Source organism: Panthera uncia, chromosome D1 (genome assembly GCF_023721935.1).
Source record: "Panthera uncia isolate 11264 chromosome D1, Puncia_PCG_1.0, whole genome shotgun sequence".
Classification (NCBI taxonomy): Eukaryota; Metazoa; Chordata; class Mammalia; order Carnivora; family Felidae; genus Panthera; species Panthera uncia.
Window position 1 is genome coordinate 94106798 of NC_064808.1, and position 16496 is coordinate 94123293.

Genomic DNA, 16496 nt, shown 5'->3' on the forward strand with positions numbered 1-16496 from the left:
GAGACGTGCGCAGAACACGTACATGAGCCTACAGCTGGGCACAATCATGTAACACGAAACCTTTTTCATAACAAAGCGTTGAGCATCCCACGTAATTTATCGAATACAATACTGAAAATGAAAAGCAGAATGATTCTCGGGGTGCCGAATGGTTGTAAGTATACTGGTTGTTTAGCCTTGTGACCATACGGCTGACTGGGAACAGCGGACGTGCTGCCTCTGCCCAGCATCGAGAGAGTACCGTGCCACACAGCCCTAGCACAGAAAAATACCAACATTCCAATTCCAAAGTACAGTGTCTACTGAAGGCACATTGCTTCTGCACTGTCTTAAAGTCTTAAAAAACTATGGTAAGTTGGGAACCATCTGTACTTTGGGGACTTGTGATTCTTCTAGATAAGATACAGCCACCTTCTGCATTACATGACCAATTTTACATATAACTTCTTCAGATGCCGATGAAATCTCCAGTTTACGACAATATAATCTACATTTTCTGAATTCAAAGAAGACCCACAAAATCCTCTTTGACCTTGTCAGTATGTAAACCTAAAATCAGTATTTAAATGTAATATTTGACCAAAAGTACAGTCTCAGAGCAATATCATTAAATGACAACAATAAGCTTTGTAACATTAAAGAAAAAGCAGTGTACAAGTGGCAATTAACTGTAAGCATGAACTAAACCCGGTTTTCTTAGATTTCTCTGTGAATTTCTTCGTGAATTGTTACTCACAGTCCCAAGACAGGAAATCTAATTTTTCATTGGCCATTAGATTTGCTTGTCTTTCAACACTGGGAAGCCACCCAGGCCTATCATGTGACTATGATCTCAAAAACCAGGATTCAGCATTTGAATTAGTAAAAGATCCTGTTTTGGTATGAATCTAAACTGTCAGCTGCATTGGTACATGCTAATTCAATAAGGCAAACTTAGTGTAAATTTCTTCTTTTACTGAAAGTCAATAATGTACGCTTATGCAATTCAGGCAAAGCCTCTAACCTTCAGCACCATCAAGTGTTACCTCCACAGAATCAAAAAGCTAAAAATGATTCTAAAGCACTAGCTTCATATGCTTGTCTGGGAGGTAGAAGCTGCCTTACAAAACCTTTCAAACTTGGCTATCTCGGTACTCTACATACTCTAAGTTGCAAAAGTAAAATGCCCTCACTTTGGCATGTTTCCAAAATTCTAAAGTTTGAGGAAACAAAATCATGAGCAAAAGGCAAAAGAACAAAGACATCTATTTAAATCATTTTAAACTAAGTTACCATCAGTGAAAAAGGTCTACTAGTAAAACATTCAAGAGCTCTACAATCTTATGTATTTTGTAATAATTTAATGCGTACTTTTTCCTTCTTTTATGGTCTCTTATCATTAGTAACAGTTCTTATAAATACAGTGACAAAAAGAGACAGTATTATTTCAATATTAACAACAGTGCCTCTCACTGGAAGAATAACGCTAAGCATTGCAGGTCTATTTCTTTTTCACTAATATGTGGAAACAAAAAAAAATGCAAAAAGTGACATACAATTTAAGGTGAGACTGAAAAACTACTGCAGGAAAAAAAAAAAAAAAAAAAAAAGGAAGAACTTCCAGATATATCTCACCCCACTGCAACAGATATTTTACTTTAGAGCTACAATCACATCTCTTCATTTACTTACAAGTTCAGAAATGTTTTATATTCACTTCTGATTGATTTTCAAGCAAGGATTCCTCCTAATGTTTATTATTTTTGTTTGCTACCCATTTGTCACATAACTGATAACACTTGTCACATTAGGGGCACTCATATTTTAAAGAATCACTTTGGAAAGAAGCCTTTTATAACATACATAATTGCTTGATTTAGTAATTATGCTGTTTGTATAAATTTGTTTTATTTGATTGTGATATCTCCCATATCCATTGTAAAAACTATCTAAAATAAAAGTGAGAATCTCTATAGCCCTAATTTTGGGCTATGCCTGGAAAAAACTGAAGACCCTGTGAATTACATTAAACTGAAGTTGGAAATTGCTGCTCTAGAATATGGGTAAAGATAAAATACAGAAGTACATCTGAGGAACAAAATCACTTTGCACTAGGAGAGCGACTGAGGAAAAGTTAATAAAACATTAAGAGGGGCAGGATAATTGTTAGACAACAAATCATCAGAAATACAAACTGGCTAAGCAAAGAATAGGGTGGGGGTAGGGAAGAGCTGCTGATTAACTGTCTAAGCCAGTTAGAGTCATATAAACACAAAATGGGAGGACAGCAAGTACATACAAGTAACAGGACAAATCAAAAGTCTGAGCTAAAGATCAGGAAAAACTTCCTGACTACAAGATCTATCAGATTGTTGTTCAGTCTCTTGAGGAAATGACGAGAGCTTTATCCTCTAGAGATACTTCAGGCAAGAATGTATAAAGGATAGAAAGCATCCTATAAGAAAAATCTAACTTGGTCAGATTGGAAGATTACTAAAGGAAAGTAAGAAAAAAATAATACACATAGAAACACCATAATTTAAAGTAAAAAGTGGGGGTAGGACTTGAGAGCCAGAAAAATCTAAGTTAAAATGGTGGCTCTGTCCTTTCCAGTTTTATAATCTTGACTTAAATTCTATGAGCTGCCTGAAGTGTATGTGGTGCTCTGACGGGGGGGGGGGGGAGTCAGAAACATTGTAAATGTTAAAGAATTACACCACAGTAAGATATTGCTACATACACAAGAGTGTTTTACTCAAAAGAAAACAAAATGTTACTCATTTTATACTTTCAGTTCAAATGCCACCACATTTTGAAGACTCTTAATTATTAAAAGGGAAAAGAGAATATCATCAAATGAACATTTAAAACATCATCAAAACCAAGTTTTAACAAACAAGACTGAAAGAAGTTAAGCTCCAGCTCCCTGTTCCTGAAAATGTGACATGGTCAATTTCTAGGAGATAAGCAATTATATGATAAGAAACATTTCTAGTAACTTTGTCAGACAACCATGATGTAAGAGTCTCTCCAATTACCTCTGGAAAACCATTAAAATATCCTGCTCTCTGTGACCCATATCAGTTTGCTTCAAATTTCATTTCCTAAACTGAAAATTCAAACTTAATTTTAAAAATCCTATGTTAACTCAATGCTATCTACATTTTAACAAGAAATCACCAATGGGTTAAGCAGCATCACCAGGTTAACATATTTTTGCAGTGATTCAACTAAAGATTCTCTTGTCACCTCACTAAATAAATGAGAACATCTTATAAATGTGCCATTAATCAGGAAGACTATAGCTCTGCACTTTTTTAAAAACTTCACACTGTACACGTTGACTCATGTAAAAGTGTGCAAGTGAATGCACTAATGCACGCCTATATGAATCAAGATTTTATACTGTGCCGGAAGAAAGCAACATTAAACTGAATACAAAGCTAGCACTGTGATCCTGATCCCCAATATCAATTTTGTATTTATCAAATGACTGACCTCACAAGTAAACATTACAAACAATCTAACCTTGCATATGATTCAGGCAACCTTGAAAATAGCACTCATACAGGAGTGTTTTGTTTTCTTTTTTTAATCAAAAGCATTATGTGGCAATGAGGGCAGAAAAAGCATCATGAATGAAAATGTTAATTACTGGGTACATGTGTATAAAGTCACAGGTTTGCATACTCACTGAAAGTTTGCTTAAGTTAAACAAGCTCAAACTTGAACCCAGTACTAAGGAAATGCCAATATATCAAAAACCTTTGTTTTATCCATCAAAGTAACAAAATCCACAAGTCCTAGACCAGACAAAGGTCTATTTATTTCAAGTAAGACCCTTATAACAAAATCCTACCTGTATCGTCCCTGAAAAGTCACTGTTCTAGAATCTGGCCTGAAATCATTTAGTGAGTCCACTGAAAGAGCATTCCCTCGCCTCTATCTCTCAGAAGAAATTCCAAGTGCCATAAGACCCCTAAACGCTCCAGGACAGAAGACAGGCATCTAAGAGGACTGCCAACAATTAGGATACGTTTTGGGACTGAACACGGCAGTCAGTGCAAAGTGAAGAGCAGCAATCAGGTATTTCTGCCACTTTTCAAGTGCTGATTCTCAAAGTGGAAAGAAAACTATACATCTCACAGAAGTTACAAAGCAAGACACTAGACGGTATTCATAAGCTTCTTAGATTAAAAAAAAAAAAAAACCTATTCATATACCCTACATGAAAACAGTAGCTACCATGAACATAGTTTGGATTTTAAATTGACGACTATACCTTTCAAAAAGTGGAGCATGAGGGGTCTGGAGAGTAGACGAAGAGGAAGAGAAGGGAACAAATGAATGTGTTAATTTAACTGCAAAATAATAACAGGATATAACAGAGTTCTGAGTATCCACAGTGACCAATCAGAGCCTAAACATAGCTGAATTCCATCCCAGCCCCAGCACGTCCCTAACACAAGAATAAAACCCTTCTTATCTTGTTCAGCCATGTGTCGCCTGCCACAAACTGCAAAACAGAACAACGCCCAAAACCAGCTAGTCTGATTTCAACTGAGGACAGACAGACTCTGTAGTCAGAAGCACCACAATGAAAGAACTCTAACTCACACAGCTGGCCTGGTGGGTCTGCACACTCTACAAAACAAAGCCATACCACATACGGTACTTCAAACTTGAAAGGATCTTTAAAAAGCTACACTGGCACTGTTAATTTGCCAGTAGCTCTAGAATCAGCAAAATATACCTACAGTATACTGGAAGTGGACAGTGAGAAGAGAGGATGAAGGAGGTAGAGCCGAGAAGCTAAGAACTCTTCTGTACTCATAACTTTGTTAAGGTACCCTAGAAAAAAAGTAACACTAACCCGGCACTTCCCTATTTCACTCCAACATATATTCAGATCAGAGACGGCTACTCTTCTGATGCACAAACAGATGCTTGATATTTACAGAAGACGTAAAGAAAATGTAATAGTCACCCAAGAATAATCTTATTAAAAGAAAACAAACGAGGGGCGCCTGGGTGGCGCAGTCGGTTAAGCGTCCGACTTCAGCCAGGTCACGATCTCGCGGTCCGTGAGTTCGAGCCCCGCGTCAGGCTCTGGGCTGATGGCTCGGAGCCTGGAGCCTGTTTCCGATTCTGTGTCTCCCTCTCTCTCTGCCCCTCCCCCGTTCATGCTCTGTCTCTCTCTGTCCCAAAAATAAATTAAAAAAAACGTTGAAAAAAAAAAAAAATTAAAGAAAAAAAAAAAAAAAAAAGAAAACAAACGAGTAAATTCCTGAGATACAGGTATCCATACTGTCTCAGAAATGCATATTAAATTAAATGGCTATTAAATGGTTTTTTTACTGTTTAAAAAAAAAATCTATAAAATCAGCCAGCCCCTGAACTAATTCAAGGATACTAACACCCAAACCAATTTGCAGATTCATCTTATAGTTAGAATACTCATCTTTTAATCCTTCGTGCCTAGCACAGTGCCTGGGAAAGGACATTCATTGACTCCATGCTTATTGTATATTTGTATCTCATCTAAGCTATGAGAAAAAAAAAACCCAAATCCCAAGATTTTATTTCCAAGATAATGGAAAAAGGAAAAAAAAAATCTCTGAGCACAGAGAAGAAGAAAGGTTATCAGGTGGGCACTATTAGGTGATTTTCATGTGAAATGAGCTGGTGACCCTAGGTTCTGTTTCTACAAAATTAAACACCCCTAATGCCACAATAAAAACTACCAACACTACACTATTTCCTAATAAGACTTCTTGTCTAAAGGCTCAACAGAGAGGGCAAGAATTGAATGAACCAGGAAAATAAAAACAATTACCCACACACCCGTTCAAGTGATGTCTCCGTACCAAAACACCCTGAAAGTTAAAGGACTGGGGATGATTCAAGGAAATTAAGATAAGAATTGTTGCTACTCATGATACGGGTACAATCTGAAAAGCTGAAAACCAAAATTCATCTTAAAGAAAAATACGCAAAGACTACAGTTTAAATATTTGATGGAATCTTTTAGGTGAACATTCACGTGACACTGGAAAGCATCAACAGGAAGAGGAAGTTCTGTTTCTGGAGTAGCTGTTATGGTATGATAATGGAATTTGGCCCTTTTAAAATCAACAAATGAGTCTTACAATTGGGTGAAACTCTCTTATTAGGAAATTCAACTATTTTTTTGCGAGAGCACTATGGTTGCGCTTTTCATCAAAGTGCTTTCTTTGGCCCCCTAGTTCAGTCGTTTGATTTTTTTTTTTTTTTGATGATGATGTAATGGTTTGAACAGTGACTAAAAAAAAAAGGTTGACTGAAATTTGGAATCAGCACACAATGTCATCATGAAAGTGAGAAATAAAATATAGTAGTGGAATTTATCATTGAAAACAATATTCCAAAGAATAACCCTTAAGGGTAAAGAAGCTCCACTTACCAACCACCAGCAACATAGATAAAACCTATAAAGGACCCACAGAACTCAACAAATCCACCTGCCATGCTTGTACTACCTAATTCGCTTAGGGTTTGTATCCCTTAAATGTAAATACTTCTCAAAGACAAAATACTAAAAATGCAGCAATTAAAATCAAGCCCCATGACTTTCTCTCCCCCTTTTTTAGCTCCAACAAGAGCCTGTGATTTACCAGTAATTTCAATATTCTGTAAAATTATTAGATAATCAACGCTACGCAGGTCAACATTCAAAGATCAAGTTCCAAAACCACCATGCAGCAGTCTCAGAATGAAGTTTACAAATAGCAATTCCTAAAAATCTAACAGGGTCTGGAGAACCACAGGGCAAGAGTAAAACTGATGATGCACCAATACCCCAGCCGACTTCGGGCACTGACCTTCACCCAAAATGACCTTCCTCTGGTTCCAAGATAAGTACAGAATCCCAATGCACAGTACAGACACAAAACCACAATCATGGTTTGACCTACCCCTTCGCCGAGAATCTGGAGAAAAGTTTCTCCCCAGAAAAAAAAAATAAAAAAGCTACATTTCCAAATCCAATCAACCGGGTAACTTGGCAGCAACCCCAGACTAATTGCAGAGCTCCCAAACAACCCTCTCTCCTCTGCCTGTCAACTTCACTGGTCAAAGGCAATCGGCTATCACGGACTCTCTGCTAGGTCAGGCCGAACCCAGGGAAGCTAAAGCGCAAGGGGAGCTTCATACCAACCTGTCGGTGATAGTAGACTGTGTGCCGCTCATTGGGGCCCTTGGCGAGAGGTCCTTCTTTTATCCAACTTGCATTTTACAGTAACACCTCCACCCCACCCCCAGTGCTCTGGGATCAGGCCTGACTCCGTAAGGGACACAAAAGTCCAACTCAAAACTCCATGCAGTCATCTAGAACGTCCGACTGGAAGGGGTCAAGGAAAGGGGATGTAGGTCGGAGCAAAACAGGGTATCTCCCAAAACAACCCGAGAAAGTCTGCCAGAAGGCGAGTTCTAGAGCTAGAGGGCAATCCTCGGGAAGGCACACGGAGAAAACTCCGTCACGGGGGGGAAGTCGGCGAGCCGCAGGGAAGGGGCCCGGGAGTCCCTCCGGGGCTGGGGCGGGATCAGCTCGGGGCTGGGTGTCGGCTCCTCCTCCGGAGTCTCGGGGGCTCGCGAGTCCCCGCCGCCGCGGGGCCAGCCGCTGTGGTCTCCGCTCTCTATCTGGGGCTGCCGGCCGCTCGTGGCCGCAGCCTAGGCAGCGTCTCGGGCCGTCCCGCGCCAGGCTCGCGCGGCCCCATGTCCCCGGGCCGGGGGACCCCTCTCGTCTTCCTCGCCGCCCCCACCAAGCTCCGGGCGCTGGGACGACCGCGGGCGCCGGGGGAAGGGGTCCCGCAGCCAGAGGTGACAGGAACTTGGTCTCTCAGCCCCGCGGGCTGCTCCCCATCCCTGGGAGGCCCGGACTCTTCCGCAGTCGGCACGGGCGGCGGCGGCTCCTCCCCGACGCGCCGGTAGGCGGCGGTTCCCGCGAGGGGCGGGAGGTTCCCGTCCGGCCCGGCCTCGAAGCACCGGCCCCGGAGGCCGGCGGCGCGGCGAGAGCGACCACTCGGAGCGCAGGACCGGCTCGCCGGGTCCTGGGGCCCTCGCGGGAGCGCGCGCGGCGGGCGGAGGAGGCCGCCGGCGGTGGGGGCCGAGCGACGATCGCAGGCGCGCGCACGGGTTCCGGTTCCGGTTCTGTCTTCCCGGCCCCGGCCGCGTCCAGCGCGAGCTCGCGCTTCCCCTCCCCCGTCGACTTTTTTGGCCTCCTCCCCTCTGACTTCGGGAAGCCGCCTCACCCGGGATCCCTCCGCGGCGCGCGGGGCCGCCCCGCCGCCCTCGCCGCTCGGCCTCGCTCGTCTCCCCCGCGCTTGCCCGCGCGCCAGGGCCGCGCGGACGCCTCCGCCGGAGTCCTGTTTGGGGGAGCGGAAAAGTAGTTCTGCGGGGCGGAGGGAGGTGGGAACCGGCCGTCTCCGGTAGTCCCACCCACCGACCCAGCGTCGCCCCCAAGGCCCCGGGAACGCCGGAGAGCTGTACTTTGGAGTCTAGCTTGTACTAACTCGGCTTTACCCGGAGACCGCCAAAGAGCACTCCACCAGTGCAGAGGCGTCCGGGATGAGAGGCATCACCCGCCCCCTTGCCCTGGAAACGTTTATTCCTTAATGGAATGTACTTGTTCTTATTTTCTGATAACACGTAACGACTACTTGTAAACTGCTGGCAACGAACTCGGGTCCAGGTGCCAGGACACCATCCCTCTCTTCCGCAGCAAACCCCAGCAAAGAGAGGGTTTGGCCTTGGTCGCTCACCTGGGGCACCTGCTGGCCTCCTCCCAGGACAGGGGCCGCCGCTCACAAATCCTGGCTGCCAGGGCAAAGTTAGAGGACGGTGGAGCGTCGGGCTGGGGGGAACGAGAGTATGGGAATTGGAGCCAGGATTTCTTGGTATAATATTGCTTTTAAGCTGCTTCTGCCTTGGCAAAGTGACATGTCTGAGTTGCCAAATGGAGAAAGCATGGTGCTTTCCACAGCGACTTCACAAGCTTGCTGTGGAGAGAAATGGGAGCAGCAAATAAAGTGCATTTATCCGGTAGAAAGCATTGCGGTTCTCTCTGAAGAGTTCCCAAATATTTGGGGAGGGGGCTAATTTTTTTTCCTCCCGGGTACATGTAGATATCCATCTAGTTTTATGATTGCATAATCCCGTAGTGTAGCAATTGTTAAGTACCACATACAATACGGTTCAGTTCCTCCGGCCACTGCCCTAAGTGGCTGTCCCTTTACCTGTTTTCAGAGTCAATGAGTTCAAACCTGCGTTGGTGGGAGAGCGTCTTCAGCCTTTCTGTGGAAGTCAGGTAATAAGGCAAATTTAAGAAAGAGTGGATGTGGAGAGGGGAAACAAGGACCTCTTAATGATGCTGGTTCTAAAAGTCAACCTGCAACAGTTCGTGAAAAGATCATTATCCCTGAATAGATGCATGAGCTAAGGCTGACGTTAGAACGGGGTAAAAAAAGGAAAAGATAAACAGAGGCCAAAGATGACTCTTTATTGCTTGATTTTTTTTTTTTTTCAGGGCACAGCCAGCTAATTTTGTAATGTTTATTTTGGGAAAGAATAGCACCCGATAAAAGTTCCAAGCCACTTTCCTAATGATCAGACCAGGACACATTGCCACCTGCTGGTGTACCCCAGGATAATTCTACCCTGAGAACTCTTAATTGCATATTTTTGGCATATAACTGGAAAGAGCTCTATCCATCTGTATAAAATGACCAAAATGCAAACCTTATCTCCAAACCTGTATCTTTCTTAAACATAGTAAATATCATTTTGCCATACCCTAATAGGTACGAAATTAATTGGACCCAATGACTCATCAAATCATGCATTTAAAAAATGAGTTCTCCTCTTTCCTTCAAGAATGCCTCACTACTTGAGCTTCAGGAATAAAACAAACTGGAAAGCTTCCTAATTCACCTTCCCTTCCTTGCATACAAAACCTCTTGGCAGGCTGCTTTCAAGATCTTTCCAAACTTAAACAGACCCAAAGTTCTAGCTGTGAGCAAAGAAGGCATTTGCTGTGGGAAAGCTTCAGAAGATGGTAAGCAAAGGATTTAATTAAGCCAGTGGTTATTCATTCCAGAGCTATTTTTTTCAATGATGAAAATCTCTATGTTCACCCACAAAGCTCTAATGGTAAAAACATCCCTGAAAGCCTCTTTAGAACTGTTGGTAGCTCTAGACTGTTCTGAAGGCTCTAACTATAGAATGCCTTCAGAAGAGTCCCACCAATCTAGGTGGAACACACTCCCCATGGTCATTAGTCCCTTACCTAAAAAATTGACAACAGTGACACAATCCACCATGCATGCTCTTTGAAGTTTCCCTGGGGAGGGGGGAGGGGAGGGAGACTGGCTATCCTAAACCACATCCTTACCCATTCTTCTTTCAATGTTTATTGAGCACCTACTATGTGTCTAGCACTGCTCTAGGCATTGGAGGTGCAGTTCTGAAGAGAGCCGAGGGTCCTTATCTTCATGGAGCCCACTCCACATCATTTTCAAGGCAACTGCCCAAACAAATGGCAAAAAAAAAGAAAGGAAGTTCTTCCTCAGTCTTTAGCAAACTGTTTTCTGTATTCTATATGTAGATTGTTGCCCCGAAAAGTAAACAGCATTAGGAACGGTTGATGGTTAAGAGCAGATAAGTGGTATTTCACAGATAATTATAAATATGGGTCAACATTTCTACACGCCATTTGTTTTTTGGTTTTTTTTTTTACACTTCTTGGCAAAATCACACCAAAGATACAAAGGCAGACTCTGGGTTGATAAAAATTTATTTTTATAAAATTTAGTACAAATCTTATTGAAATATAAATCTTGAGCAGTGTTAGGAATTATTACATAGTAATCCAAATGCAAATGAATAAAATACTTCATTTTGTCCGACCATACCACATGTTAATTAGCCCTTCGTTTACCCGTGATGTCAAAACTCAGCATCTTAACTGCTGAGTCACCTTCATTTCCCATTTTTCTCTCAGGGAGGTTCCTTCAGAGTTACTAGTTAAAGCATCAAGAAAAGCTGAAGTGAGCTAGTTTTCTTCTCTTATTATTTAGGTTATTCAAAACGCAAAAGAAACCTGCATACATTCCCAGGAGTACCCCTAAAACACCAAGGTCTGCAATCCCTTCACGTCTGAGGAGTAAAAAGAAAAAAAATTGGTACCAGATTAAGCCTATTCATTTGTCTGGTATGGAACAGGTGGCACTGTGCCAAAATTCAAGAGCCAGCTTTTACTTTTTTTAAGCTCCTGCGCCAAGCCACTCTTTTTCACTAGGCTTTTGCTAGAATCAGCATTCCCCGGCATCCAACTTTGACCACAGTTTTGTTGGAAAGAAGCTCACCAGCATTCTGGGGATACTGATCCCAGGGAAAAAAAAGAGACGGGGATGCTACTGTCAGATTATTTCCATCTGCAGCAAAACTCATTAAGCAAATGACAGTCATTTTAAAAGACCACTGGCAACATGCCTTGAAAGTTGCTTTTCCCAGAGTAATGATGACGTCATGCCATTCCAACGCTCCGTCATGCCTGGGCACTGACATCCATTTTCAAGACCACGCGTTAGGTTCGTATTACAGGTGACCATAGAATGGGCGGAGACTTCCTACCGACCTAGGCTTAGACTTCGGTAGCCCCACACGTTTACTCACCAATTAAGCAAATCAATCCCCAGGGGTCTAAATGACATAATCCAATAAATAAATAAAAAGCAAATAAATAAATAAATAAACAAACAAACAAACAAACACATAAATCGTCCCTTTCCCCATAAAAGTCCTACATTCATTCACAACAGGGTTTAAACTGAGATAGAGAACACAAGTGACCTGCCCAAGTGATCTGGCAAGTGAGTAGCAAAATCAGTTAAAAGAACCCAGAAAGTCTTGATTCCTAATCTCTCATGTTAAGCTTACGTTCTTGCTTTTCCTGGGTGGATGATAGACTATCGCACTGAGAAATTTTTGTTTGTTTCTTTCCTTCTAGGACTGGCCTTGCCATCCGATTTTATCCATAGCGAGTGGCACCTTGTTCAGAGAAAATAAAACGTAGGAAGTGGGCTACAGGGAATGTGTTTGGGGAAAAAATAAAATAAAATTCGCCTCATCCCCCTGAGGCCAGTACACTTTACTCTTTGGTTCTGGTTTGCAGGATGTATAGCAGGGCTGAAACCTGAACTGCCATCTCAAGCACAGTGGAATCCACATGCTAAATCCCTATGGAATTCAGTCACAGCCTCTCATGCCTAGGAGATTAATGCACAAAAGCCCTGAGAATTGGCATCATTTTCTCGGTAGGGCAGAACCCGTACAACAGGACTCGGTAAATCTGCCCACACCTCATTCATCTCTCATCCGAAGCCCTAACTCCCTGGTTTTTGTACAGAAAAGAGTTACCAGAGCAGGCCTGAACTCCTGTCCTTGGAAAGGCCTCCTCGCGAGGTTGGCCCTTGGCTGGCATCTGGAAACTTAGATTTCAGGAGGGCTCCCTTCATTAACTGATGAGAACGGCTCACCGTGCCTACACTGTGCGAACAATATGGTTTAGGCTGAACACCTGCTCTCCTTCTGGGAGTCAGGAATTCTGCTACATGCCAGGCGATGGCTGCCTGCATGACCCCCAGTAAAAAACTGGGGCACTGGGCATCTAATGAGCTTCCTCGCTGGACATTTTACACGTATCGCCACAAATTGTTGCTAGAGGAAATCAGTGCATCCTCAGGGATCCCACTGGGAGAGGACTCTGGAAGCTCGGGCCCGGTTTCCCCTGGACTCTGCCCAAACACCTTTTCCCTTCACTGCTCTTCCCTTGAATCCTTTCCCTGTAATTGATCACAGCGAGGAGTTGCACTACATTCTGAGTCGTGTGAGTCCCCTCAGCAAAGCACCAAACCTGGGGGTGTCTCGGGGCCTCTCAACAGTTGGTTTCGGGTCACTTCTCTCATTCTTTCCCTTTGTTTAAGCACAGCCCCTTCCCTGACCCAAGGCTCAGAATGCCAGACGTGCATCTTCCCGGAAGTCCCTCACTTTAGAGTAAATGGGGTGACTTTATTTAAATTGCTACACGGAAAGCAGGAACAAGGGTTTGTTCAAGGAGTCAATTCTCGAAGAAATTCTCAAATTCCTTCCTGAGCGGTCTAACCATCAAGCATCCCAGAGACAAGAGGACCCGAGGACACCACGAACAAAAAGGAAGGCAGCTGTGCCCACCCCCACCTCACAGCTCTGACTCATTCACAACTACCACTGAGTAGTCTCACTTTCTATACCTGCGCCACGGTAGGCATGAGTGTTTTAATACTGGTATGGGCTCCCCTCAAAGACTGACCACACTGCCTGATACGTTTAGCCCTTTCTTGAAACCTAAGTGTGTTATGAGCCTGATTCTAGAACAGCCGTGATCTCCAACCTGGGTCCTGTGGCTGACTAACCCGATCCGGCATCTGGAGGAAGCCTTGGCTAGCGCGTTTTGAGATGTCCGTGACGCTTCAGCTGCCGCTCCTCCCTCCGCCTGCTTCTCCAGGCGTGGTACTTTTTGATGCTTTTCTTCCACGCAAAGCGCCAGATGCTAAACATGAAACACCAAGAGACGGCATACATCGCCACTCCCCCAACCTTCACAAACCCCTTGGGCTTGGGGGAGACCATTTCACAGAAAAGGAGGCGAGCTCCGACGCCAATCCTCACTCCGGTAAACAGAGCCACGAAGAGGAAGTCCACCACATCTCCAGTGAAACTGTGGTAGTGCCCTGTTTCTCGGAGAAACCAGCGCATCTGTAGCAAGGGGTTGGTAATCTCACTTCCAAAGAGGACCGCGTTGACCTCTGTGCCTGATTCTCCGAGCACCAGGGCCATGATGATGCCCAAAATACTCAGGGTGTGGTGAGCCAGCATCAGGGCCCCCTCAGACTGGAAATAGATGCACCAGCCCAAGTCGAAGATGAAGTAGCCCAAGGTGAGACACAGTACATGCACTTGGAGAGGTGTATTGGGTGAGCCTGCAATAAACCGAGACAGAAGCAAACTGAGTGACCGGGAATTGTATAAGAACAGTGACCTTGCACGAGGGTCCTATGTTGTTGTCTCCCACAACAGGGCCACGATGATCAGTTGCGTCACCGAAAGCAAAAACAAAGGCAGGCGCATGCATTGTAATGACAACCAAGACTAAAATCTAAAACCTTGGTCTTTATCAAACCACATAATGTGACAGGCCCAGGAAATGCTGGATTTGATGAATCAGCTCTCAATGAGTGATCTGAGCAACAGCCATTATCTCCGTGTCCACTCAGTTATTTTGTTCTTTCAACTAAAATCTTACAGTTTCTTGCTTTTTTTTCTTCTTTTTATTTTACGTGTTTGTTTAACCAGCTTTAAAGGTCTGTTTCCAGACTCTTTCAGTTATTCTGCCCTGGATGTCGGATTAATTTCTTAGCTTAATGGGTTAGATTGTTGGACACTGGTGGCCCTGACCCTTCTCGAAAGCGGGCCTTGGAAAGAACCCCAGAAGTTAGTGTGTTCCCAGCTTACGAAAATCAAGTACAAGGACAGGACACGTTGAAATCTATTTGAAACCTTCATACGAGACACAAAGCTTAAGAGCTGCTTTCATATCAGTTTGACAGTTTGGGGAAAAACTCAGAAGCTCACTATAGAAATTTAAGGAAATTAAAACAAAAAAGGATCTAAGGAATTGAAAAAAAATCACATCCTAGGGGATTTCTGGATTGAATTGTCCCTTGCAAACTCACGTGTTGAAACCCTAACCCCCAATTCCCTCAGAATGTGACTGTACTCGGAGATTGGGCCTTTAAAGAGGTAATTCAGTTAAAATGAGGTTGTTAAGGTGGGCTCTAGTCCAATATGGCTGGTGTTCTAAAATAAGGAAATGAGGATGGACACACACACACACACACACACACACACACACACCAGCAGAAGACCACGTGAGGACACGGCAAGAAGGAAGCCACCTGCAAGCAAGAGTGAAGCCTTAGAAGAAACCAAACCAGCCAACAATTTGATCTTGGACTTCTAGCCTGCAAAACCATAAGTAAATAAGTTTCTATTGTCTATGCTCCCCAGTCTGTGCCATTTTGTTATGGCAGCCTCAGCAGACTAATTCAAGGGGACACAACTTTTTTATTCTAAGGAAGTAATACTCAGACATTTAGCAGCTTAAAAATCAATATAGGTGCCCCAAATAATGAGACATGAGTTAAATAAATGACGATGTATGCATACAACACAATATTATATCACAATTAAGACGGGTAAAAAAAAAATCTATATAGATGTCCTTCAAATATACAATCGAGTGAAAATTGCAGGTTATCAAAAAGTATGTGTAATACAGTCCATTTGTGTCTGTTTGGGAGTGGTGGTGGAAGATACTGATATTAGCTTTATGTTTTTGTACGTTTTGGTGGCTTACAACGTAACAGGCATTTAAAATTTGTTTTAAAAGCAGAGAGTTATGAAAAGCAGAAATAGGGACACATAGAATATCAGAGTTAAAAATGAAGACGGCTGGTACAAATTATAACGGTAATTCCTCTTCAATATTGTACACATTCTGTGAAAATGTCCCATCCTTCCAAGACTACCCCCAAATTATATAATCCGTTAGGGAAAGCCCTCTAATGTCTCCACCTACCTGGGTGGGTAAAAGGCCAGGGGCCATCGACGAAGCCAATATAAGCTGAGAGGCCTATGGAGAGGACTCCATGGGTGAAAGTAACCAGCCGGCAGTTCCACTCATAGCTTCGGTGCTTATTCAGGTGGCAGAAAGAAATGTAGAGCGAGAGCCAGCCCCCCAGGCTGCACAGCACCTGCGGACACAGACCTAGTGCCATCCTATGATAAAAAGACCGAAACCAGAAAAACAAAATATACCCTAAGAAAACAGCACTGGGTCAATGCGAATATAATCTTCATTTCTTCTATAGGAGAGTACAAAAACATTGCCTTCACTGAAACTCTTCCTTATCTACACAGCTGAGAATCTTCTTCTTTTTTAAAAAATATTTATTCGGGGCGCCTGGGTGGCTCAGTTGGTTGGGCGTCCGACTTCGGCTCAGGTCACGATCTCGCAGTCTGTGAGTTCGAGCCCCACGTCGGGCTCTGGGCTGATGGCTCAGAGCCTGGAGCCTGCTTCCGATTCTGTGTCTCCCTCTCTCTCTGCCCCTCCCCCGTTAATGCTCTGTCTCTCTCTGTCTCAAAAATAAATAAAACGTTAAAAAAATATATTTATTCATTTTTGAAAGAGAGAGACAGGGCGTGAGCAGGGGAGGGGCAGAGAGAGCGGGACACAGAATCCAAAGCAGGCTCCAGGCTCTGAGCTGTCAGCGCAGAGCCCGACGCGGGGCTCGAACTCACGGACCGTGAGATCATGACCTGAGCTGAAGTCGAATGCCCAACCAACTGAGCCACCCAAGCGCCCCAACATTGAATACATTTTT

At 43.6% G+C, this 16496-nt stretch overlaps 2 protein-coding genes across 6 annotated transcripts in view; both read right to left on the reverse strand.

The window, feature by feature from the left end:
• Positions 1 to 8088, reverse strand: part of ARHGEF12 (Rho guanine nucleotide exchange factor 12) — a 150525-nt gene extending 142437 nt beyond the window's left edge. For 2 of the 5 annotated variants that reach the window (XM_049611637.1, XM_049611635.1), the window contains exon 1: positions 7175 to 8015. In XM_049611637.1, the coding sequence (XP_049467594.1) occupies positions 7175 to 7206 (32 nt within the window). In that variant the 5' untranslated portion in view covers positions 7207 to 8015. Of the gene's footprint in view, positions 1 to 4261; positions 4363 to 7174 lie in introns of those variants that run through there. The other 3 variants (XM_049611639.1, XM_049611638.1, XM_049611642.1) reach the window with 3 other exon arrangements.
• A 2680-nt stretch (positions 8089 to 10768) lies between these two features.
• Positions 10769 to 16051, reverse strand: TLCD5 (TLC domain containing 5). The gene is made up of 2 exons (XM_049611651.1): positions 15692 to 16051; positions 10769 to 14033 (listed from the first exon to the last, which is right to left on the reverse strand). Exons 1-2 carry the CDS (start codon positions 15888 to 15890, stop codon positions 13495 to 13497), a joined length of 738 nt encoding a protein of 245 aa, XP_049467608.1. The 5' UTR covers positions 15891 to 16051; the 3' UTR covers positions 10769 to 13494.
• Between the last annotated feature and the right edge of the window lie 445 nt (positions 16052 to 16496).